The following is a 26484-nucleotide window of genomic DNA, read 5'->3' on the forward strand; positions in this document are numbered from 1 at the left end:
TCTTTAAAAAAAAAAGTTATTTTAAAGCAACTTGTACCAGCATGATATAGCTATGTAAAATGTACTAAAAGCTTGTTGCTATATGGCACATTAAATGAATCAAGAAAATCAATTTTACAGTGAAGAAATGGAATAAAAAAAATATACAGCTCTGAAAAAAATAAGAGACCACCTAAAAATTATGAGTTTCTTTGATTTGACCAAATTTAAAACATCTGGAATATAATCAAGTGGAAGATGGGTGATCACAAGTCCTCAAACCAAGCTGAACAGCTTGAATTTTTGCACCAGGAGTGACATAAAGTTATCCAAAAGCAGTGTGTAAGACTGGTGAAGAAGAACATGCCAAGATGCATGATTATAAACCAGTGTTATTCCACCAAATATTAATTCTGAACTCTTAAAACTTTACAAATATGAACTTGTTTTATTTGCATTATTTGAGGTCTGAAAGCTCTGCACCTTTTTGTTATTTCAGATATTTCTTTTTTTCTGCAAATAAATGTTCTAAATTTTTGGAATTTGGGAGAAATGTTGTGTGTAGTTTATAGAATAAAACAGTGTTAATTTTAAATTTTACTCAAACATATACATATAAACGGCAAAATCCGTAAAAAAAAAAGATTATTTCGAAGAGTCCTCAATTTTTTTCCAGAGCTGTATATATAAACAAGACGCAGCACGTGCACTCCTTCTTCCAGAATAATCTGAGTGGCTTAACTAAAGTGAATGATGTGCCCTAAGCCTATAGTATTCCTTGTTGTTGTGATAGCGCCCGCCTTATAAGTGTAGTGATTGGCTGTTGAACATGAGATCCCGCCTCTGAGTGCTCGCAATTGGTTGGAGTTCGGCTCAGCGGGAGTGTCTGAGTCTGAGGAAGTTTGAAGAGGCTCAGGCGGTTAGCTGTCTGACAGACTGAGGGAAATGATTGTTCTTAGGATTTTATACGTTTTATATGAGATTTGCGAAGTTTGGGTTACATGTTGAGGCTGAGTTTAAAGGGGGAATTGGTAGCTTTCGCAACAAAAGCGTTTCGGTTTTGTAAAATAACTAGGGTCTAGGGTTACTTAGCAACTCTGTGCTAACCTAACCTAGCTGCTCTGGTTAATAAGTGATGTTTCGGTTTTGCTTCTGTTCGTCCGTTTTGATTTGTATGTGTGGAGTCCAGCTTAACGGAGGTTAACTCTCCGATGTGTTTATCTAGCTAACTTAGCTAACAGACGTGTTTAAACACACAGTAAGAGTTTAGTTAGACAGTAAAGGAGGTCAGTTGGATAATAAAAGTTTAGGCTAGTTTTGGAAATGGCTCCTAGAAGGAAGCAGCTGCCTGCCGAACTGCCTGAAGGCTGTATTTTGAGAGACACTGAAAAGAGGGAATGGCGTCTTGGCAAAATCATTGGCAGAGGTGGATTCGGACTGATTTATCTGGGTAACAGTGATATTTCATTATTTCAGTATATACACATATGTTTATAAGCTGCCATAAACATGGATACCACCTGGAAATGCTGGCTACCAAAAACAACTGATTAGAAAGGCATGGCTTTTTAATTGTAGCTAGGATGATTGTAGCTACCTTTAAACTGTGCAGTTAGTTAATATAACTAGGTTAGCTCTGTACCTATAGTGTAATTGTCTCCTATTCTAGCTATTTTTTATTTACAGCTCTGAAAAAATAAAAGAGACCACTTAAAATGAGGAGTTTCTTTCTGCAATATAATCAAGAGGAAGATGGATGATCACAAGCCATCAAACCAAGCTGAACTGTTTGAATTGTTCCACCATAAATGGCATAAATTATCCAAAAGCAGTGTGAAAGCCTGGTGGAGGAGAACATGCCACGATGCATAAAAACGGGGTTATTCCACCAAATATTGATTTCTGAACTCTTAAAACTTTATGAATATGAACTTGTTTTCTTTGCATTATTTGAGGTCTAAAAGCTCTGCATTCTCTGCAAATAGATGCTCTAAATGACAATATTTGGAAAATTTGGAAATTGGGAGAAATGTTGTCCATAGTTTATAGAATAAAACACCAAAGTTCATTTTATTCAAATATATATCTAAGAGAAGAGAAGAAGTGAAGCTGGTTCTGAGGGACTTTACTCTTGTGCTAAACTGATGTGACAATTAATCTAATTTTATTTTATTTTGAATCATATTCCTTAAAGCTAACTAGATAATCTAGTTATGTTTAAGTGTAGTTTTAGTTCAACAGAGTTTATAAAAAAAATCAAGGCTATTGCAAGGCTATTGCTGTATTGCTGTATTGCAGTATTATCAGTATTCCAGAGTGTATATAGTTACTTGTAGGTACTTTAGGCTTGTTGATAATGGAAATCCCCATGTCTGTTTGGTAACAGTAAGACCTCACCATAATTACATGTAATGCCAGTAACACAGTATGACCTTGAAGTTTATGTGTGGTTCATTATACTGTACATCTTTCTCTTCTTATTATTATCATCCCACAGCTTCAGAGTGTGGGAAGCACATGAATGCACCTATACCAGAAAATACTGACTTTGTGATTAAAGTTGTAAGTACATTGTTTGTAATCTGTGTAAGATTAACTTTGTATGCTCAAATAGATGCAAGAGACATTTAAAACAGTGCTTCTAATCCCTGGTTCTTGTTGTACATTATTTCACATCATTTCTGATCTTTGACGATAACATGTGTTTTGAACCCACAACCTTGTAATTGCTCTAAATAAGTAACCACCACTACCCCAAACCCATTGCAAACTGTAGAAAACCTCAAAAGGAGACACGTGAGATTACTGAGGTCTTTATCTCAGGAGACTTATTTGGGCATCAGTACACATATTCCAAAGTCTCCTTTATCTTTCCATCTGATCTCATTGTTGTTTAGAAGAAACCATACAGATATTAAGATCTCCTTTTAGATTATTTTTTCCTGTGGGCACTGACCTCAACATTTTAATGTTTTTTTTCCCCTAATTTAACACACCACCTTAACTCAGCTGAGGGCTGTTAATGAGCAGATTAGTATGATTAGGCATGTTGGGAGCAGGGGACTTACAAAAGTACAGGGCAAGACAGGGAAAGACTGATATTGGAGACATAAGAGTTTTGATCCACACCCTTTCACATGAAATGGAAAGTAGATATTTATAGGAAGTTATATGGTAAGGAGAAGGAGCTTTGGGTGTGGCTGTTCCTTAGAGCTTTAGTTATTACATAACTCCATTTGGTAACAAAGGACATCTCATTTAGTAAACACAAGAGAATATACAGTACATATTGTCGCTGTCTAATGAAAGCCATGTATCTCCAAAACAGCTACTTTACAGCAGACAGATAAAACCTTCTTAACTTTTAATGGAAGTCAATGTAAAAAATAGTTTTTTACAGATAATTTTGGAGATTTTTTATTGGTGATCAAGACATTTTAACACAGTGTAAGGACAGTTTGTGTGTTCAAATCATGTAGTAAACTAAAAATCTACAAAAATGGAGATACTTATTTTATTGGACAGCGATGATATGCATTTTTTTTTTTTTTTTGCATTCACCGTTTCCCTTGATCACTGTCTTATATCTTTAAGTATGTGCGGATCACTCATTGTTTTATGTTCTTTTAATTTAAAATGTGGTGATAGTAAAAATAAAATATATTTAAGAGTGATAATAGTAAAAAAAAAAATTGCAATTAATTGTCTCATAATTTTTTTTACCTTTAGGAATTTTATGAAAATGGACCATTATTTTCAGAGCTGAAGTTTTATCAAAGAGCAGCAAAACTGGACAATAGTGAGTGCATATATCTGTTATGTGCCTAATACAACATTGTTTTTGTATTCACTGTTTTACATGTCTTATGTTATATTATAGAATATCATAAATATATAGTAAATCCATCACTTATTCTGTAGTAAAATGCAAGAAGGAAGAAATGCACTCTTAAGAGCGGCATTAAATAAAGTGCTGCAGACCACTTGTCTTCATCTGAGAGTTCTCACACTTGGAGTACATGTCACTGATGAAGAGGCTGTGGATGTAAATTAGCCTGGCTGGATGAATTAATAAGTCAAAGCAAACATGCACCTCTGTGGTCGTTAGTGCAATCCCAGCTTGTTTTAGCTCTAATTCAGAGAGAGTGACCAAATTACAGATAAAGATGCTGCTTTCTCCAAAGGGCCCTTGGCCACCTGTCAGTCTGGTGCAACGCCAGTCAGGACAGATTTCCCTCACGGCTAGATAGGAGTTTTGTTGTGTGTGTGTGTGTGTGTGTGTGAGTGTGTGTGTGCCTGCATGTGTGTGTCAGTTTGCTTCAGTGAAGCCAAATAATTTCACTCTGATCTCAAATCTTTTTAATGCTTATTGATCAGTATTTATTTCAATATTTTAGTTAAAACCTGGAAGAAAAGCAGAGGACTTGATTTTTTGGGTATTCCAACTTACTGGGGCTCTGGACACTCTGAGTTCAATGGAATAAGGTACAATTCAGATTGTTGTCTTTATACTGGTACTAATCTTTTTAGTGGTGGAGAGCTGTAGGCACTTTTAATAAGCTGTTTTTTATGGTTATAGGTACAGGTTCATGGTGATGGACCGGCTGGGTACTGATTTGCAGAAGGTGATTGTGGAAAATGGTGGACAACTGAGGAAGCAGACTGTGTTGCAGTTAGGTTGCCTCATGGTGAGTCATCTGCAGTACCTGGATTGACTTGGTTTAATGCGAAATAATAAAAATGTTACTTGTAATTTTCAAGCTTAGTTTGTGTTTATTGTGCCTTTTTAATCATTATCTCTTGCCCAGTATGCATTTTTATAGTAATGTATAGTATTGTATTTCTACATTAATTCCAATAATCTGAAATCTTTTAATTTATGGGTGGGTAATATTATTCAGATAATATTCTGATAATTTAAATATTCAGATTGTGTCAAACAATTATTATTATTATTATTTATTTTTAATGAAATTGATGAAGATCACTATGACACTAGCATCTATATACAAAATTAGTTTGAAAGTACATTATTACTCAATCAACAAGCCATTAAGGCTAAGCACTATTAACATTTTCATTATAACATTAAATAATCTTGGAGATGACCTATTGAATAGCCTTTGAGTCCACCCTAAACACTGTTGGCATACCTGCCTTCTGTCAGCAGTCATTACGGAGGGTCATTATGAGCTGGTTAAATTATTCATCTGTTAACCTTAGCCTCTGTCACTTTGCCCCCAACAGCTGGACGTGCTGGAATATATTCATGACAGCGAATACGTCCACGCTGACATTAAGGGTGCCAATCTCTTACTGGGCCACAGAGACCCTGGAAAGGTTAGTCCATTCTTGTTTATATTAGTCTGTCCAGAAATCGAAATAGATTTTATAAGACTGATACTATTACATACTATATAAGACTCTCTGGATTTTTAGCGTACATTTTAGGGCTGCATGATTTTAAAGCATATGTTTGACCTGTTATGTAGGTGTTCAGGCTCCAAAAAAAAAAAAAAAAAAAACTATTTTTTTTTAATGGTTTTAAAATATCTGTTAATTGGGAATGTGCACTCTGACATGGCTCATATTTTTAAGTAGTCTGAAAAGCAGCTCTTTAGCTTATTATAAATAGTTGTGCAATATGAGGAGTGTTATAATTTGTTTATTGCAGTCTATATTTAAACAAAGCTCAAGCTAAATTCTCAGAAAAAAAGAGGAAAAGACCTTGCAAAAGCTGGCATTCTGCATAGTCTCAACTTTAGTAACTTGATTATATGAACAGAACTCAAATATCATATTTTGTATTACACTCTTTTATGTTTATGAATGGTCACAGACTGGAAAAAAAAACATTCCTTGTGTTTTTAAAATTCTAACATAAATACCTATGTATATCTATTAATATGCAGAGACAAAGCGCAATACAAAACTGAATAACCTCTGGTATGCAAATGCAAATCTAAGATAAAGCAAAATGTGTGCATTTAGGAGCAGTGTAACACATTTGTCATGATCTTAAAATGACTATTGTAAAGACTTAAGTGTTTTCTCTAACCAAACAATGCTGAGTACTCTTTTCTCTGGACAAATGGATCTTTGGACGTTCATTGGTTTTCACATGTTGCAAACCGAACTGTGACCCCCAAACTGTGACAGTTCGTAAAGAATAACATCTGGTATGCAAATGCAAATTTAAGATAAAACAAAATGTGTGCATGTAGGAGCAGTGTAACACATTTGTCATTACTTAAAATTACTATTGTAAGACTTTTTTTTGTATGCACTTTCTAAACATATTGGTATGTGTGGATAATGCTGTCTAATAGTAGTAAAATAATTAGTTGGGTCATTTAGCTCCTGTGTACTGAAAGTTTTTTCTCTAACCAAACTATGCTGGGTTCCCACTCGCCAAACAGACCCATGCACTAAGAGCTACAGTTAGCGTGGAAGGCTAAGCTAGTTGCAAGTTGCTAAAAGCAAATACCTACAGCTAAAGGTTCAATGTGCAACTTGCTTGTGAACTTTTGATATTCATTACGTTCATTGGTTTTTACATGTTTCAAACCAAACTGTGACCCCCAAACTGTGACAGTTCATAAAGAATACATGTCCGTTACACCCCTAGATCTGATCATTTGCAAATAACAGTGCCAACAGTCATCTCAAAAGATCTGATTTGAGAATCAAATCCAAAACATTGCCTCATGTCTGAAATCTCTCGGGTGGTTTCCAGGACCAGAGATTGACCTATTATTTCTTTCCTATTATTTGTTACAGGTATACTTGGCTGACTATGGTCTGTCATACAGATACTGTCCAAAGGGAGAGCATAAAGAGTACAGAGAGAACCCAAAGAAAGGACACAATGGCACCATTGAGTATACAAGCATTGATGCACACAAAGGCGTAGGTAAAGCTGAATTCATGCATTCTTTTCTTCATGCTGAGGCTGCACTGAGAGCGCTGGATGTGAATTACTCACAATTATCTGTAAATGTCTTGAACTGCTTCAATTGATGTGGCTTTCCTTCTTTTAAAAGGCTGTCCATTATAAGAAGACTAAGATTTGAGCTTTTTTTTTTCCTCTTCTGTTGTAATATTTGCATGAATCTGTGATGTGTGCAGTTCTCCCTGAAGCAAGGCCAGTGCATATAGATTCCTCCCAGCATATCATGCTCTTAACTCTAGGTCAAGATATTGGAAACACATTAACTTGTAAATTGCATACAGTCTTTTTATTGGATATTGATCGCTCAGTCCATGTCTACCTGGCCAGACTTAATTCAACAATTCCCTAAATAGTTGAAGTCATAACCTGCATCTTGTATGCATTAACCATTAATTAAAGCTTTGATGTTTTGTTAGACTGGGACTCAAAGCCAATAACCTCCACTGCAAAATAGTGCCGACATTACAGAGGTTCAATACTGAATCTATGCCAGGAATAAGCTTGCTAATAGCCATGTTTTTTGTGCTGTCATTCTTTGAAGTATGTGAAAAACAAGATAGTAACTAATATTTATTGCTGAGTAAGCTGTCAAATGTAATATATTTCATTACCAGAGATGTGTTTGTGCATAGTGTAAACCAGTGGTTTTCAAACATTTTAAACCATGTACCTCCCACACTCAAACTAAACACTCAAAGTACCATCTACACTTCATCCAAAAGAAAAATATGAAAGCAAACTAGGGGTGAACGATATGGACAAAAAAATGTGATGCATCATGTATATCCTGATGTTAATGTGAAGCACAATAAATTAATTTTTATCTAAATTTATACTCCAAAATCCAATAGAAATGCTACCAAAAAGACTTTCATTTTTGAAGTTCATGACATTTGGGGACAATTATGATCATTTTAGATATATATTGTTTTTTTTTTTATCTGACTCTATCTTAAAAAACATTTATTTGGTGGCGTACCACCTAGGTGTGCTTTAAATACCACCAGTGGTACACGTACCACAGTTTGAGATCCACTGTTTTTTATGTAAAATGCTAAAAAAAAAAAAAAATCGCCAAAAATTATATTATTATATTATTGTAATTTTAAGACAACATAATAATGCAATAAGACTCTTTAAAGAGCAGTGTATTTTTATTAATACTAATTATTTTGGGAGATGTATGTTTTTTTATAGCAATTCATTGTACTTATCAAAAGTTGGCAGTTATAGTATTTTAGGCAGCAAAAATGGCTTTAACATTGCTAATGTTCATTCTCATGTAAACATACCAGAAAACACAACGGGCAATGTCAATGTCTGCAAAAATGATTGAGGTCAAACCATAATTATCGTGACAGGCCTAAGTATATCCATGTACAAAAGTGTGCCTGTTTTCTTCATAAATCATGTCAAATATGTCTAGAAGATCGTATAAACTGGAACATGGCTACATCAAATAATGAGTACAAAGTATTCTTCTTCAGAAACGAGACGTTCTTGATCCCTAGTAGTTACGGTGTTGAGTGGAAATACATGACGTTTGATAAGTATCAAAGTAAATCACGTTGAGGTTCAGACAAAGGTCTGTCCTCGTGGTCCTACTGCAGTTTGTTAACTTGCTCGTGTGCTCGTGTGCAGGGTTTTACATATGGTCCTCATTCCATTTCCCTGCTGCTTAGATGTATAGGCACCCACGGTGCATAAATCTTCCTGCATAAGGCATTGTGCTGTGTTCCTGGGTCATGCTAACAGAAGAGCATTAAGTATTAAGTAATGAGAGCTGCAGAAGATTGCCTACGCTCTGACCTAAGTTCGCTTGCTAACCTCTTCTGAAAGTCATACAGAAGTGACTCGTTTCGCCACTGTCATGATGAGCCTGCCTGCCTGCTTGCCTGCGAGCTGAACCGATGCCACAGTAGTGGACGTCTACTGGTCTAGGCTGCGGAAACTGACAGCTGTTGTGTAGGTCGTTAGCGTCGAGTCGCCCCCGTAGATGAATGCAGATTGTGGAGTGTTCCTTTCCTTGTGGCCCCTGGCACCCCGTGTAGATGTTGATGTGTTACCATGGTGAGGAGCGCGGAGACAGGCTCTCTGCTTCCCGCTGAACTCTGTGCTAAAGGCCTAATTATCACCTGTAGGGTTGAAGAGAAATGGCTGAAATTCAGAAGGAGAGGTTCAAGAGTTTGACACAGCACTTTAGGTAATTTGAATAACAATGGGCCATAATTATGAACAACAGCCTCGCATTGATGGAAGGTGTTGTGTCTGGCCTGGAATGCAACGTTCTCGTGGATCCTCATTTTATAAAACTGAATCGGTGTCAGACCTGCCCAGCCAGCCCCCTTCCCCCTCTCAGGAAGGCAGATAAAGTGCTAATAGCGTAAGTGCTGTATTTTACGCACTTAAGGCCAGTGTCTCTGTGCCAAGGCCTGCATGGTTCAGAAAGAATATCCGCTGTATTTGTTACTAATAATGTTTTTTTTCCCCATCCAAGGTCAGTCACTACCTTGTATCAAGACTTTTGAGGCAAAACTAATTTTGCGTTTGTTAAATTGCAGTGTTAGAGAAGCAGGAAAACTATAAATGCGCTGGCCTGTTGGGCCTGGCTGTGAGATTGGCTAACGGGCAAGAGCGCCTAATGGGCATGGCGAGATCAATGGCGGCCATGGATTTAGGCCGAGATTTTCCCCTTTGATGAAGGCAGTCAATAGGTAATTTCTCAGGAGATGGACTGCAGTTACAGTATTGAGTTGATAAACTCTCCAGGCACGAACAGACTGTGTGCTTTAATTTACCCTTATTGATGAAATCAAGCTGGAGTTTTTCATGAAGGGACCTGCTTAATATGATGTTAACTCACATTTGACCAAGACAGGAGAAAAACCTCAATTTACCGTGAATTACAGGGGGCGATGATTCGTATGATAGAATGATAGATAGCATTATTCTAGACGTGTATATCATAATGATGCCACTTGAACTGTATGTATATTGAATAAATGTATGAATCTCTATTCTATTAAAATATTTGAACAGTAAAGACACTGCATTTTTTTGCAGTGATATCAGTCCTTTATTTTTATTTTATATTTTAATCTGTGTATACAATCTATACATAAAACGTTAACATATCTATCTGTTTAAAGTGATCTAGTTTAGTGAAGCTCAGCTCAGTGCAGTGCAGGCACTGCACTGGGCTATTGTTACCACAATATGTGAATGGATTACTTGTATAGCATATGTGGGATGTGTCACCTAAGCATTAAAGTTTTGTGGTTTACATAGAACTTTAATGCTATTTCATTGTAAATTTTCATTGATCCTTCATGTTTTTTTTCTGTGTAAGCATTGTCAGGATAAACACAGATGCCAATCACATGTCAGTCCAGGACAATAAATAATGATAATAGGTAATGAAAGATATCCGAAGTTCCTCTCTCTTCGAGTTCAGAAGTGGGAAAGAAATGGCCAGTGAAATTCTTTTTTTTTTTCTGTTTATGTGTGTGAAGAAGTGTGTTTACACTAGATGGCAGTTGTGTAATGTGCTGCAGCTGAGGTTGGGGTGTAGGACACCCTATGCTCGCGGACACACACACTCGCGCGCGCACACACACACTGATCTGTGGGTCTCCTCTTAAGGCCAGCGCAGACCCCACGGAATCCAGTAACATGTGGGAACAATTTGGCCTCAGACATTTATTTCTTTGTTTTACTGCCTGGCTCTCTGGCGGAGAAAGTGTCGGGCCGGGCCATGGGCTGTCTGGATCATGTCAGAGGCCGTGAGTATCGGGTTCCTGGGACGAGCCGCCAGGCCAGACGAGTCTGAGAAAGGGGGGGGAGGATTTAAAGGTGTGTGTGTGTGTGTGTGTGTATATATATATATATATATATATATATATATATATATATATATATATATATATATATATATATGTGTGTGTGTGTGTGTGGGGTAAGTGGGCAGGGGGAGTAAACTGACCCCATCTTCCAACTCTTCCTAGCCTCTCTCAGATGGGCCCTGTTTGTCTATGAGACAGGCCAGAGCACCAGCTGAAAAAACAAAATACTCCTCTATCAGTATTCCCCTCTCTGTCTTTTTCATAAGGGCATATTTCAGTGGCCAATGGACAGGCCATTTAATCAAAAGATTCTTTTTAAACTCGCCTTCCCGCCAGGTATTCATCTCTCTCTTATTCTCCTTATCCCACCAATCCTCCCCTCCCCTCTTTTATTTATCTCCTTACTTTCTCACTTCATGCTCCTCCCCACTCTCTCTCTCTCTCTCTTCTCCCCCTTGCAGCCTCATCCAGACGAGGGGACCTGGAGGTGCTGGGCTACTGCCTGCTCCATTGGCAGTGCGGAACTCTGCCCTGGCTCTCAGTGCTTAGGAATCCAACGCAGGTCCAGGAGGCCAAGGCCAAGTACGCAACCTCCCCCTACCCCCTCCTCCAGCCCACCACAGGCCCAAAAACAGCACTCTACTGTGTGTAATGGCTGCTGATCAGAGGCTGACAGCTGTCTGTGGTTATTCAACCCAAAGTATTCCCTGAACTGCCTTGGTCAAGTATCAGAGGTGTAGTTGGCAAGCGATATGGAGAACTTTATTGCCTGAATGCCTTTTCCCTCTCATTTTTAAGATGTAACTTTTGAGAGGCACGTTGTATTTGAGCAAATGGAATGGAAAGATATATACTATATATATATATATATATATATATATATATAGTTGGCAAGGGTTGTTGTATTACCAATATTAGGCTCTCAGTGATGGTGCAGTTCAGTCTGTGACATAGAGGAGCTGGTCAACAGTGTCTCATTTGAACGTATGGCTTGAGCATGACTGTTTATGGCCAAACATTTATATCAGAATCTATTTTAGCTTCATTTTAGTTCATTAAATATAATTCTGATATCGATATGAACAATATAAAAGTCACAGAATAACTACTGTGAATGTTTCTAACTGCAAACCTCTCATATAATAATTAACTAATTCATGTGTTGCATCATGAACTTAATGAACGTAAGCCAGAAAGCTGTGAATAATGTATATTGAAATATCTGGGGGAAAAAAACATATCAGCATTATTGAAACATTCGATATCACGATATACAGTGCCAGCGCTGGGGGAAAAAAAAAAACAAAAAAAACAGGCCACTTAAAAATGTTGTTTTTTTTTTTGATCTGGAACATCCATCACAGCCATCAAACCAAGCTGAACTGCTTGAATGTTTGCAGTTTTGAGTGGCATAAAGTTATCCAAAAGCAGTGTGTAAGACTGGTGGAGGGAGAACATGCCCAGATGCATGAAAGCTGTGATTAAAAACCAGGGTTATTCCATCAAATATTGATTTCTGAACTCTTAAAACTTTATGAATATAAACTTTTTTTTTTTTTTTGCATTATTTGAGGTCTGAAAGCTCTGCGTCTTTTTTGTTTTGTTTTTTTCAGCCGTTTCTCATTGTCTGCAAATAAATTCTTTAAATGAGCTTCAAATACATTTTACTTGGACTTTGGGAGAAATGTTATCCGTAGTTTATAGAATAAAACAAAAATGTTCATTTTACTCAAACATAAGCCTATAAATAGAAAAATCAGAGAAACTGATTCAGAAAAGTGGTCTCTTAATTTTTTTTCCAGAGCCCTATATTGACACTGAAGTATTGTCCAGTTCTCCTGCTGGGGAAAACACCAGCTATTGCACACATAATTATTGGCTAACCCCTCTCTATTCTCTGTTGACCCTACAGGCTGATTGCTGACCTGCCAGACTCAGTTCTCCGAATGTCTTCCTCCAGCTCCACTACAGGTAAGTAAGAAGGAGAGGGAAAGTAAGTGTTCGGCACATACACTTGTGACACTCTATGATCAACAAGGGGGTGGCTGAGAGACTGAGCCACCCTGCCTCTCTTCCATCAGCAGACCATAGCAGCTCTGCATTATCTTTACCCCTCGCGCCGAGCGAGAGGGCATGCATGTCTCCTGAATAGAGGCTTTGTGATCTATGATTATGATGAGGTCCTATTCCCCCAACCTTGAGAGGCTGGCTGCAGCTGGACCAGAGAGATAAGGCTTCCAACATGCATCAATGCCGTGCATGTGATATACATTCAGTTAGACTGCCACAAAGATGCTGCATACTGGCCTAGTGCTGCAGGCAGCTTATTTATTACAGTGAAGAAGGGAAAGTAGCCGTATTAGATGCACATTTGTGTGCATGTTTGAATAGTGGGGCTCATTGACTGTTGTGTTCTTGTCAAGGTCTGTTTGTTGGTGTGATCGGAGGTGGGCTTAGGGATTTTGGGGCCCTAGGCAAGAGGCAATAGAAATGGGGTTTCATGGATTTACATCTTTAAATGTGTTTATTGGGGTCCTCTTATACTTTGCATCACCAACCCACATTTTAAACTTTGTCTTAAGCTTTACATTCGCATAGTGAAATTAACTTAAACGTGACCCAGCAAGCCTTGGCCTCATTGACTCTTATTGAAAACATCCAGCAGCCTCCCGATTGCATGCACAAACCGGAGAAAACTAAACTGGAGAAATTGTTCAGATATACTGTATTTTTCGCACTATAATGCATTTAAAATTATTTAATTTTACCAGTCAGATTGTAAGGAGCAGTAAAGCCACTCCGCTGAAGTGCAGCGTTATACAGGAGTTTCAGTTCATCCATTAGCCGCTAACCTCTATTTCCCCGTTCAAAGGTGAGGAAATATTATCGGCCTGTAGCTTGCTCCTAACCCTAGCTAGCACTCCTGGAGCAGTTAGCTGCTAATGCTAATGCTCCAGCCTGGAAAAAATTGGAAATCTAAGCTTTCTGTAAATAAACGGAAGCGCTTTACTCACCTAAATAATCAGTTTTTAGGAGAGAAATCTGCGTAGATTAACATCCAGCGTTCGTTTGACTTAGCTGTACTTAACTTAGCTAGCTACCCCCCTACCACCACGACCACCACCCAGTGGCGAGACCTGCTGACTTAGAAGTTCCTTATTGTGTCTCTTAAAATGTGCCTTATAATCTAGTGCGCCTGTTTCCCTGAATTTCCCTTTGGGGATCAATTAAGCATCCATCCATCCATATGAAAATAGACGTTTATTTATTGATATAGTACGTCTTATAATACGGTGTGCCTTATAGTGTGAAAAATACAGTACAGTGAAATGCCAGAAGTCATGGATTAGCTCTATGAACATCTACACCTGTAAAATCTTATGATTAAGGTTGAACATTGGGCAGCATGCTCAAGTTGTCTTGGAGTTTGATCGTAGTCAGATAGCGGGTATCAGACTTTTTTTTCTGGTTTAATTTCGTCCTTGTTCACATTCAATGTAGAAGGCCCCACCTGTGTATCTTACAGGTCAGTAATGGCAATGTTCTTTACCATCCATGGGATATAGAAATAGTCCTTAGAGACCATGTCAGTGTATACTGAAATATCGCTTTCCCTTATTCTGAGTCGTGTTGGTTGCAGAGATGACTGTGTTGCGTTAAATATCTTCATCAATGTCATACTCACTAATCATGAGTGTCAGACGTTCTGTCATTATAAGGCATATTAATAATTTGACAGTTAGAGCTGTTGACAGTCATATTACTGCCTAGAGAATCACATGGAGGAACTATTTTTGCAAGCTGTAGTTTATCGTGTAATTACCTTGTTTACACACAGCTGTGTCATCAAACAGCGACAGGGAAAAGTTCTTTAATATGACTGGGGGTGGGGCTGCACTGACGTATTTTAAAATAAACATTGTAGTGTCAAAAATAAAATCTATTCTACTCAAGAATGTATATGAACTTAAATGCCATATATAGGGTTGCAGCGGTAACCGGTTTCACGGTATACCGTGGTATTAAAATGCACGGTTATCATACCGTGTGTGTTTGCTTATTACCGGTAAAACGCAAGCCAGCGGAGAAAGTCACCCGCGCATGCGCAACTCTGCTCCGCTTCAGCTACTCAGCACACAGCGGTGAGAATGGCAGAAAGTGCATCAGACTAGAGCTTAGATTCTCTGCCCGAACCAGACCTGACCCGAGGCCCGACCCGAGATCGGGTCCGTTCGGGCCGAGATTTCCCACCACATTCCTCGGGCCGGGTCGGGTTGGGCTCTAGAAAATAGTCTGAGATGTAGGCATCTGTTTTTTAATTATATATTTTATTTTTAAATAAAGCTCTGGTGTGATAATCACAATGTTAATGCTAAGTAACCAATTATTATTGTTAATGAAAACGAACCAAATAACGAAAACTGAAAGTGAAACTTAACTAACTTATTTATAAGCGCTGTTTTCACTCCCGCAGTTCTACAGCGGGAGGTGTTGTGCCGATTCTGTCCGCGAAGCGGGAGTCGGATTGAGCAGGGAGTCGGATTCGGCATAACAGCGGCAGCGCGGCTGCACCTCGCGGTCCGCGGTGTTAGTTGTAAGCGCTCGCGCTAGCCGCAAAATACGACAGAAAACACTGAGAAACTGCAGAATTATGAATTGGACTAAAATGAGCACGAGGAGATAAAAGAGAACCTTTACCTGTGAGTAGCTCATATCAGAACACGCAAATCTCTCTCTCTCTCTGTGTCTCTCTCTCTCGCACGTGAACTTCTCCGCACTGTGTTTAGCTGTTCTTAAAAATCATTTTTATTAAATAATAGTTCTATGCTTCTATGTTAGTGTTAATTAACATAATTCTGATCATATTTCGCTCATTCAAACAGCCTGAAAACAGACTTGTAATCTTGTAATCAACAAGCTTGTAATCAATGTGGCCGTAAAGTCACAGCTAAAGGAGGAAATACATCAAACCTGTTCTCCCATCTTCGAAAACCACCCCGCTGTGCAGCGCAAAGTATGTGTTCAGTTTATAATTTTACCTAAATAACCTAAATAAAACTTCTTTGTAGTCGTGCACAACCCATGCGGTGAGCGCCCGCAAAAGCGCTGAGTTATCCGAAATTCGGGCACGCAGGTACAGGCGTGAAGTGCGTGCTACGATGGATTCACGTGTCCGTGTAAAGGTCCTGGCCGGACTGGATGTGAAAGACGCCATTCATTTACATGCGTTAATTTTCAAATTCTGACGTGCCTGTTTTTCATATGTTGAAGGTTTTAAGGTGTGAAAGCCTTAAAATAGAAATCTCTATTGTGAGGATCATGTCAGAAATAAATCCCCTCTTTCTGCAGTATCTGGTTATATACCAACTTTTTTTATATATATATACACTCTTAATGCCCTTAAGAGTAGTGGAAAAACATGGTTTCCTTCACCTGATGGTGTAGTTTCTACAATAAATAGTTAATTGAACAAAAAAACTTTGTTGTAATTTCTTTAAGGGTCAGTTTAATAATATATGTAACAAACTGTGATACCGTGATACCGCGGTATTTTCCGAGACGGTTATCATACCGTGAAAATCTCATACCGTTGCAACCCTAGCCATATATCATGAGACATGAACTGGTATTATGCCCAAGCAGTGATGGCATAGTTACTTTGAAAAAGTAACTAAGTTACTTTGCGGATTACTTTATTTTAAAAGTATCACCAACCTTGATATATCTTTAAATGATACAAACTCAATGTGTGAGTGTATGTGTGAGGGGTGGCGAGAGAGGGGGGCTCGCTGTGTGAGTGTGTATGTTAGCCTGTTAGCTCACTAGCCTGTTTTATTTTGGTGTGGTTGCGGCAAACAGCAACCATTGACGACTGTGTTCCTTTATCCTGATTACTGCCTCTCGACTGTGGTCGGGATACTCAGAGGAGCTAGTTTCCACCATACCTCCATGGGCTAGAACTTTTCCTTCCACCCGTTCTAAAAAGTTCTAAACTTTGGTTCTGTTCCAGGGGAAAGATGAGCAGAAGCAGGGTTACAGCAAAGTACTGGGCATTTATTGGAGCCTGCTTGGTCATGACACCCCCCCCCCCCCAAAAAAAAAAAAAAAAACGTGGCCGTGCTACAACAAAAATGAGGGAGAACTTAATGTTCTGCTGCAGCACGTAGGCGACTACACACCCACACTACAATTCCCAGAATACATTACATACATTTCAGCACGTCCTGCCGGGTGCTACAAAATCGTTTTACTGAGGAAAATGACAAAAAAGTAATGCACATTGATTAAGATAAGTAACTTTAATCTGATTACTGGATTAGAAATATTAATGCATCAATTACTCGTTACTGAAAAAAAAAAAAAAAAGCTCAGATTAGAGTAACGCGTTACTGACATCACTGATGCCCAGTGACTTTTGGCATGTCCCATGGAAGCCAAAGAATGCTGCACTGACCTGTGGGATATGCATGTGGGACCTCTTGCATTGAACATGGATGTGATTTCATGCCAGCTTGCATGGGCAACCCTACTCAGATACCACCGGCCAGGATCATTGCCGACTGCGCTGTCCACTGTTGGGGGTAATGATTTGTGATGTATTCCTGATACACACATTGCACTGTGAATCGAGGAATTGTAAATGCCCACACAAGATAACCCTCCACAACTTGGACACTTTCTCAAGCTGTCTGATGAGAGGAGTCATGATGTGTCTTTAACATGCTCCATTTCATGTCTTCCACAAATGTTAAGGTCTTAAAAAATATGGACATCATAACAACCTCAGCCCACGGGTTAAATATGTAGGAATAAATAATTCAAAGTAAAATTTTTGTTTGCTATTACTATAAATTTGATTATTAACAAGTTTAAATCTAGAAGCTTGAAATCCATAACGTCCTCTCCAGCTTACTTTTTTCTTTTTTGAATTCCTCCTCAGCAGAAGTGGCCAGGTTCTTTCTTGGCGTGAGAGATCTTGGATACAAAGACAGGCCAGACTACCAGGCCCTGAGGAAGGTCCTGATAGGGTCTGGGCCGTGGGGCCCCCTGGACCTCTCCAGGCCGAGAGCAGTGGAGACAGCCAGGCCTGCCACGAACAGGGTGAGTGTGAAATGCTTTGGCCTGCAAGTGCTCCTGCCTTAATGGGGACCATATGAGCAAGGGCTGGAGCATGTAGAGCAGTCTGTGGGCTGCGGCAGATTTATCTGTCTGGGAGAAAGAAGGAGATGCTCAGGTTTGAGAACCCTCCACTGACCTCTTCCCGTGCAAGCTAACTCCCACTCCTGCTCTGAGCAGCACAGCGCAGCACAGAATCCAGCAGGCAGCACAGGCACACTAGCTGCCACGGAGGTAGAGTGGAGGAGAGTGGAGATTTACAGAGTGGTGACAGTCTCAGAGCTGTCTAAAGCCGCCTTCAGCTCGGAGCTCCTTCTTACACTGCCGCGTCATTAGTGTGTGAGAGAGCCATTTAATTAAAGCCTCAGAATTTATGGTAATTGCATACATGTTGAAGATTTGATTTCAGCATATATGTACAGTGTATGTTGTTACAGATTGAACAGCTCAAAACATATCTTCTTCAAATTGTTACACCCCCCACAACTCTTTGAGATGCAGAATTATGGTGGGAAGAAGCGAGAATGGTGCTTTTTTCCATCTGCACGGATAAATGAGGCGGTGAATCTTGACCGGGTGTCATAGGTTAACCTCTGCTGACCTTGCCGAAGGGCTTATTGCCTGTCAAGAGGTCTGGAGTGGAGGCCTTCATTCTGTATGAATCACTTTCCCACCGATCACAGCTAACTTGAACCACTGAACTCTATGAAAGCACAAGCAGACCAATTTGAAGCTATTGAATACACACATTTTACTGAGGCCAAGAGATCAGCAGTTAGAATTACAGTGGATTTTTTTTTTCTTTGCTTCTCATTTCCATGTAGAAGTGTCCAGCGGTTTGATCTAGGCGTAAAAAAAAAGATGTTGAAGCTTGAGAAGTGCTGGTAAATAGTCAACATTGAGGATGAAATGTAATGGCTCCTTGTATTTTCTTATATCACAGTATCAAAGCCACTTCTCAGACAGGTTGTCACTTGATTTGGTGACTGGCATTTGTATTATCGAGAGCTTTGAATTGATAAAATAGAGAGGATACGAATCTTGTTATAAATTGGAATTAATTTATTATGAACATGTTATTTAAAGTGGTGATGAGTACAGTGTAGGTTAGAGAGGTAAGGCATGGGAGGCTGGTAACATAAAATAAAAAGATTGCGGTGCTTTAAAAGGACTTGATTTTGTAGACATCATTGCTGAATGTCTTCTATCCTTGCCCTTTCTTCTGCAATGAACAAGTTTCGGCCATTGACACATTTCAGGTAAATTCCTGCGTGCACTATATTGTTCTCTTGGCACACACTCTGAGAATCCTCACAGTGGAATGCATGGAGGCAGTGAAAGAGGTTCCGTCTCTTTCTGACCTTGGCCAAACCTCTTGCACAGATGGAAAAGATCAGTGTCAACACTATGGGCATTAAGATTTGAATCCCTCCTTTTCTTTGTAGTAATATTTTCTTAGTGCTTTCTGTTCATCTCCTTCTGGAGGGTCAAGCTCCAGTTCCTTTGAATAAAATTTAAAACAACACCATCAATGTCACCCTCGTGTCTCGACTCTCCTGTACGAGAGTCAGGCCAGGAGAGGTATGCGGCTTCTAACGCTACTCCAACGCTCGCAGAGTTTATTTTGCCTACACCTGACCTCAGCAGTGATCTGTGGCCAAATTTAGTTTGGAGTGTTGCCACCTCAGGGAGAGCACTGAGTATCATTAATCAGGAGAGGTCCTCTACTCTCAGGATCCAGGTCAGGGTGAGAGCACAAAGGAGAGGGAGAGCTCACAGACAAGAGCAAGGGCTCATGCAGTTATCAGAGTTCCAGTTTATACTAATTTCTTTCAACTTGAGTAGCTTCATTTCAGGGCCGGGGTTTGGAGAGAACCTGGCAATATGATACATATCACGATATAGGGGTTAATAGGGAGTCAATATATAGCAGTATATTGTGATACTATAAGCCAGGCAATCTATTGCAGTTGTTTAAATTCAATTATACTACAGTTATTTCCAACCTTGCAATGTAATTTGCTTAGAGGCGTTCCATGAGCGCCGTTATCAGTCCGTCATGCACTGTAACTGAAGCTCTCTATGCATTACTTTACAGGAAACCTAGCAACGATGCAGCACTTACAAGCCAAACAGCGCAGCAATGGATCTATTTAAACTTGCGGAGTGTTTATAACCAAACAGATCGTTCCTAAATTTCCTTCGGGATAAATAAAGTATCTATATATCTAGATCGTATTTTTTCATCCTTTTTAATTTAAAATCTTTTAATAAACAGCTATAATGGAGTTGTGGTATAATCGCAATAATACACTCAAAGTTCGTGCTATAACGTGTAATATAGGCACTGCTGCGGCACTCGGCCTGCTGCCTCCTGTGCTAATATTACACGTCATAGCACTGGACAAACTATTTGTCAGAAACTGGAGGACACACGCAAAATGCACTCACCATCAGTGTGTAGTCATTCCCCCCCGAGGCTAACTTTGGTAAACATTAGGGGTGTCACGATCTCGATATTTTATCGAAATCGAATCGAAATGAGGTCACGATCTCGAGTATCGAAGTCAAAAAGAGGATCGACGATCCCTCCCGCGCGCGCTACGCAAATAGCGCAGCGCGCTACGCAAATGGCGCGGCACCAACACAGCGCATCCTATTCATTTAAATAGAGATAGCCACTGCATGAGCGCAGTCGGCGGGAGTGTGATCACTGTTTTTATCTGTCCAACGGGGGAGGGGGGGCGGGGGTTGGGCGCGCAGGTTTTGTATCTGTATCTAACGGAGGGGTGGGTGCGCGCAGGTGAGAGCGTGTGAACTCGCTGAAATGCGTGTGTCAGTGTGACTTGAGAACACTGACTATAGATCACAGTGAGGTGGATTAAAAATCTTAAACTTATAATTGACTACACCTGTTGCTTTCCATTGAATTAAAAAAACATCTTTCTCTCAGATAAAGTAAACACAAGCGTGTTTCTGACTAAAATAAAAGCTTTTCAGGAGAGATATAAGTTATGTGTAAATATTTATAAGACAATACCCACATCACTTATCTAACCAGCCTGTACTGATTTCTGCCCCCCAATAATGCTTTCAATAACCTCTTGTAACCCCTGGGAGCCAGGGGTTACACTCTAATAGCCTTTAATAGTCTTCAGTAGCCTTTAAAAGACTTACCTGGCGGCCGTGGTGTGTCCACTAAACTCCGTAGTTATAAACATCCTGAGGTTAGCAGCGCGCTAACTGACCTGTTTATAATGTAATCCGAGCAGTGACTCCGTGTCGGCTGTTCTAACCTGCTGCTGTTAGCTGCTTGGGCTGAAAGATGAACTGTAGTGAGCTGTATTATCCGCTTAGTGGGGTTAAAACCTTTATTTGTTTACAGAAACAGTAAAAACGGACTGGCTGAGCTCTGTAGCCCGTGGCTGGGCTGTACTGAAGTAGTGACTGAGTGAAGAGAGCGGGGCTTGTGCTGCTGCTGCTAGTGGTTGGATGAAGAACTGCAGCTTCATGTAATGAGCAGTTTCACCAGCCATCCACACACAGCTCTGATAAACTGCTTGTTTTAATAGTGCACACTGTTGCTACCAAAAAAAGTCACTAGATGGCATTACCATATATATCTTAATAAATAATAATAATAATATTTATAATAATAATAATAATAATAAATATATTATTTAAATTTTATGAGGCATAAAATAATAACAAGAAAAAAACAAGAAAATCGAGAATCGAATCGAATCGTGACCCTCAAATCGAAAATGAAATCGAATCGAGGATTTAGAGAATCGTGACACCCCTAGTAAACATGTAGATCATATATAAGGATTAGCTTCTACAACCACAGAACAGCAGTGCCAACATTACACGTTATAGGACTTACTTATGTATTATTGCTTAACTTAAGGAAAACAGTCGTATTTTATGAAATGTGAGTATAAAAGATTTACTTTTTGTACAATCAGGTCTGCCACCCACCTTATATGTAAATTAAAAATGAAAATATCAATGCTGTATAATTGAAAACAGATGCAGTATTGCAGAGCAAAATATATAAATATTTTCTTACACGATTACTTCATATGCAATATTCTAAAGTGTCTGTTCTCATGCTCTTCTCTATAGAAGAATGGCAGTCAAGCCAAGTCTTCAGCGAGATCACCAACCAGACCAGAACCGATCAATGGAGATGAAGATGGGAACGTGGCTAAAGTGAAATCAATACCAGCCAGAGTTCGCTACAGAGCCCCAGGAGAGGCAGGAAAGACCATAGAGCAGGTGTTTTTCCTTTTTTTTGTACTCGTAAAAAATAAAAAAGGTTCTTCTTTATTCACATAAATAATAATCTGATACATATGTTCTGCTTAATCATTATTGCTAACTTTTTAATGCAGGAACCATGGAAAGCTGTGTCAACAGCTAAAAAAACAACCAAATCTAAACCTGTAGCAAACTGCAGTGATGAAGACTATGACGAGGACTATGATGACCATTTGATGTCAAGTGTCCGTCCCAAAGCACAAGTAGGAAGACAACAGAGACAGAGACAAAAACATGAACAAGTAATGCATGCCACTCATCAACAACACTACTAAGTCAAATAATTTTAAACACAAAAAAACTAGTTTTTAAATAATATTTAAACATGTACAGTGTGATTACACTGACACAAATAAATCACAAATAAATCAAACACAAATTAATTTACATTTATTTATTTTTTGTTGTATGAACACTACTAATAACACTGAGATGGAAAATACTATATATTTATTTTGGTGGGAAAAACAAGTTGGCTCCAGTGTCTACAACCAGGAGAACAGATGAGGATGAGGATGAGGCCTGGCTGCCCACGAGAAGACGACAGAGGGACCAAATTCTTCGCCCGAAGTATAACACAGATGTCCCTGACCACTGGGGAAGAAACGGTCACTCATATGATGACTACAGCGCAAGAAGACCCAGTGACGAGGGCTACTGGAAGAACCAGAATCATACCTTCTGGGAGGAAGTCGACTGGGAGAATGATGGACAGCAATGGAGTAGGAGTGATTATGATGGTAGAGATGACTGGTACAGGCACAATCACAGTAACTGCAATAACGCACAAAACATAAACCGTACACACTGGAGCCGCAAAATGTATGCAGGCATTGTCGTTGCTGTGCTTCTCATTATGCTGGCAGAGTTTTTTTAAACATGGCGTTGTTTTACACTAATATTCCAAGATCAAACACTTCAGCATTGCCTTAGCACTGAAATACTGTAGATTCACTTTGTGCAGGTTATGATTTTTGAACATCCATTTTCACGGTAATGGGCTGAGAAGAGAGAAAAGAAAAAAAAATATATATATAGCGTCATTCTTTATATTCAGTGCATGAACCACTTTTTAGGACACTTTTTAAAACATCTGAAATAAAAAAGACTTTTTAAAAAACTGAATGCAGAGTGATAAATGGAGAATTCTGTAGAGATTGGTCATTACCTTACTGCAGTAGGGACATTCACCAAACACAAGATTAAAGCTCTGACGACTGGTGGGCAAACCTCTCAGCCACTGAAATGATGACAAAAACAGGGTGAGTTTATGCATGAATGTAAGATGGACACATACAAGTTTTAGCCAGCCATTAGGTCATTAGAACAGTTCTGTTTAGACTAGTTAAAAGTAAAAATCCACCCCGGTGTTTTTATATTTCCAACTGCATGGACGGCTCTGCTGAGGCTGAGCCAACAAAACCCCGGGGTGGATTTTTCCCTTTCTGAACCTGGACTACCCACCTCTGTGTGAGTAACTAGGTTTACATAGGATCTCTAGGGGATTTTGCATTTTACAGAGACTCTAAGACTAGGTTGGTGGCTGAACTGCATTTAGCAGAGCATTACACATGTTGTAAAGTAACATATGACATTGCAAAAACAGTTATTAGTGTAAAAATGTCATATGTTACTTGCCTAAGAGTCTCTGTAAAACACAAGATCCACCGGAGATCCTATTTATACACACAGAGTTGGGTAGTCTCAATTGCACTTTGCTGGTGGTTTTCCATAGACAGATTCTAACCATTTGTTAGAATAAAAAAAAGAGGGAATGAGACCGTTAATTATATGTTAACATGTAAATTGGTTCATTTTGCATTGTGTTTAAACCTTTAACACTGTAGAGCAGTGTTGTTCTTTGCTGTTCAATCCCACTCTCTTATGACTGGAGTAAAATGAAAACGTTTTGAATTTAAACGGAGTTTAAATTTATGACTTGGATTTAAACAACCACAATATATTTATAATAATATGCCTCGCATACAGTCCAATCCCAAAATATTATAATATATTAATTTGTAAACCCAGTAATGTAAAAATGTACCCCAAGTTCTTGCCAATACACAGCCCTACTGCTAATACCTTGAGATTGAATGAACAAAGGAAAGGTAAAAATACATTTTCGTATCAAGTCCGACAATTCTGTGTGTATTCACCTCATAGAGACAGGCCTGATGAAATGGCTGCCCGCAGCGTGGGTCATTGCAGACTTGATCTGGGATGGCCGAATCGAGACGATAAGCATAGCAGATGCCGCACTCCACACTGAAGCTCTAATACAAAAAAAGACGGTATTTTTTAAAACAGTTGCTTACAATCGGCTGCACGACTCATCAGAAAAAGATAAGATTTTCCTTTCTCAATTTTTGACTGAGCAGTATTGAGGTACTAGGAGGTTCTCTTAACAGATTCTGAGCATATACCCAATATATCCCTCCTCCTAAAACCCCCCTTTCCATCTGAAATCTGCATCTACTTATTGCCCTTTCCACCAATCTCTCATCTTTCTTTTTCTGCTAGCTGAGGATCTGTAATGCATGGGGGTTCATATTTGTTTCCACAGGGCGAGAAGACTCAGGTGGGCTTATCAACCCTGTGTGTACTTGACCCCCACTTCACAGAATCCTCCTCCTTAGCAAGATGCCAAACTGAGACTGGAGAGCCTTCATACATCTTCCCCCATACCCAGTTTTCTGCCTCTCCTCTTCTCTACTCCCCTCCACTCCACTCTCTGTGTTTGCATATTGCTTTTCAGATAATTAGAGGCTTTTTTCCCCTAGCAATCCATTAAAAAGGATGGCAGGTAAAATTTAAACATCTGGTCAAGTAAACTTTTCGCTCTTCAGAATGTTAATGACGGCCAAGCATTAATCAGTGGTGCAGACTGCAAATAAACACAGCGCCCTTTCAACCCGCCAGCCGTCACACACGCGCGCGCACAGAAAAAAAGATAAATTGTGGATCTATGATTAAACAGCTCTTGATAGTGCTGAGGATTCTGCCACCTTTGTTATTGTAATGATCTTATCTGTAAACAACCCAATTAAAGGAAATCTGTATCCACCTCTACCGATGAAAAAAGGGAAAGGAAAAAAAAGAAAGAAAAATCTTGCAAACCTCAAATGCGATTGCTCTGTGCAACTAATTATAAGTGGCGGTGTGTGACATGAAAATATGCAACGTACAGATTTTTCGTGGGTGGCAGGCGACGGGAATTCTATCTCCATAACATCCTTCATATTCTGTAGGACACTGCAGTCAGGGTTCCTGAGAAAGGAGGAGAAATCAGACCTACATGCACTAATTAAACACATGTTAACAAAGATGTGCTAGAATTATAAATACAATTCAACGATTAGCACCCAAAAAGACCTACATGCCGATGTGTAAACCAATGTTATGGTTAAGATACGGCTTATAGCTCTTATTTTATTTTAATTTTCTACAGGCATTATGTACGTATTACAGGCATCCACACACAAAAAAAAAAATATGTCTGGGAAATATGTGTCTAACCATTTGCTAAATGCTAAGAATTGATTTTATATTTTTTTTCCATGGACTTTGTCCTTTCTCTACACAGCAAGCTGCAATCAGCACAAAGCAGGCAGTAATTACAATGTCCTTACCATAAATGCATGTTAGCATTCAGCTTATTCCTCAGGGGGGTGACCACTGCAAGGCACAAGCAAAATAACAATAACTGCACAGCGTCTCCTTCACCACAAGATACTACTAATATTTCAAATTGTTTTTATTTATAAAACAGCAAACACATTTAGTTATGTCCCATCATATTAACTACATACAAGCAAAAATAAATCACATCAATCAAAGCAGAGAGCAGCAAAACAAGCCTGAGGGAGTGTTCCATATGAAGGCGAGACCTGTGCTCGCCTCCTAATGTACCAAAGCAGTTTCAATTAACTGCGCCTCATCTCTCATTCGCTGCCCGTCACCTGATTGTAGTGCACTGACAGACAATGTGCAGCCATGTCATTTCTTACCACTAATCTTTACTCGCGCTTAGAAAATGCCACGGCAGAGCAGCGGCGGCGGCAGAGCTGGGAATTTCCTACTGTGACAAACAGTCTGATGGAGAGGGAAATATTCAAATAATTCACATAAAACGTGCTCATCACGGCTGTTCCACCCCGAGAGATCAATCTGGGAGGAATGTGATAGCCGCTCCCTCTGTTTGTCATTTGTAAATGCAAAAAGCAATATTTCTGTCTGACCCCTCGCTCGGAGGGTCCGCGTCTGCCACTG

General features: G+C 39.3%; 2 protein-coding genes across 4 annotated transcripts in view; one reads left to right on the forward strand and one right to left on the reverse strand.

Annotated features, from left to right (window-relative positions):
* Nucleotides 1–845: 845 nt before the first annotated feature.
* vrk2 (VRK serine/threonine kinase 2) lies at nucleotides 846–23089 on the forward strand. Of its 3 annotated transcripts, none has more exons than XM_049481426.1 (13): nucleotides 846–1429; nucleotides 2477–2541; nucleotides 3709–3778; nucleotides 4377–4464; nucleotides 4559–4667; nucleotides 5227–5319; nucleotides 6760–6892; nucleotides 11235–11355; nucleotides 12686–12744; nucleotides 17714–17874; nucleotides 22018–22170; nucleotides 22287–22415; nucleotides 22685–23089. In XM_049481426.1, exons 1-13 carry the CDS (start codon nucleotides 1303–1305, stop codon nucleotides 23087–23089), a joined length of 1713 nt encoding a protein of 570 aa, XP_049337383.1. In that variant the 5' UTR covers nucleotides 846–1302. The 3 variants fall into 3 exon arrangements, with proteins under 3 accessions (XP_049337383.1, XP_049337381.1, XP_049337382.1); XM_049481424.1 differs by having other exon boundaries at nucleotides 847–1429; nucleotides 22287–22454; XM_049481425.1 differs by having other exon boundaries at nucleotides 847–1429; nucleotides 17717–17874; nucleotides 22287–22454.
* fancl (FA complementation group L) overlaps nucleotides 22606–26484 on the reverse strand; it is a 31772-nt gene continuing 27893 nt past the window's right edge. The window contains exons 10-14 of the mRNA XM_049481427.1: nucleotides 25845–25890; nucleotides 25401–25482; nucleotides 24372–24488; nucleotides 23381–23452; nucleotides 22606–23213 (exon numbers count right to left, since the gene is read on the reverse strand). Coding sequence (XP_049337384.1) covers nucleotides 23178–23213; nucleotides 23381–23452; nucleotides 24372–24488; nucleotides 25401–25482; nucleotides 25845–25890 — 353 coding nt within the window. The 3' untranslated portion in view covers nucleotides 22606–23177. The remainder of the gene's footprint in view (nucleotides 23214–23380; nucleotides 23453–24371; nucleotides 24489–25400; nucleotides 25483–25844; nucleotides 25891–26484) is intronic.

This window comes from Astyanax mexicanus, chromosome 7 (assembly GCF_023375975.1).
Source record: "Astyanax mexicanus isolate ESR-SI-001 chromosome 7, AstMex3_surface, whole genome shotgun sequence".
NCBI classification, from domain to species: Eukaryota; Metazoa; Chordata; class Actinopteri; order Characiformes; family Acestrorhamphidae; genus Astyanax; species Astyanax mexicanus.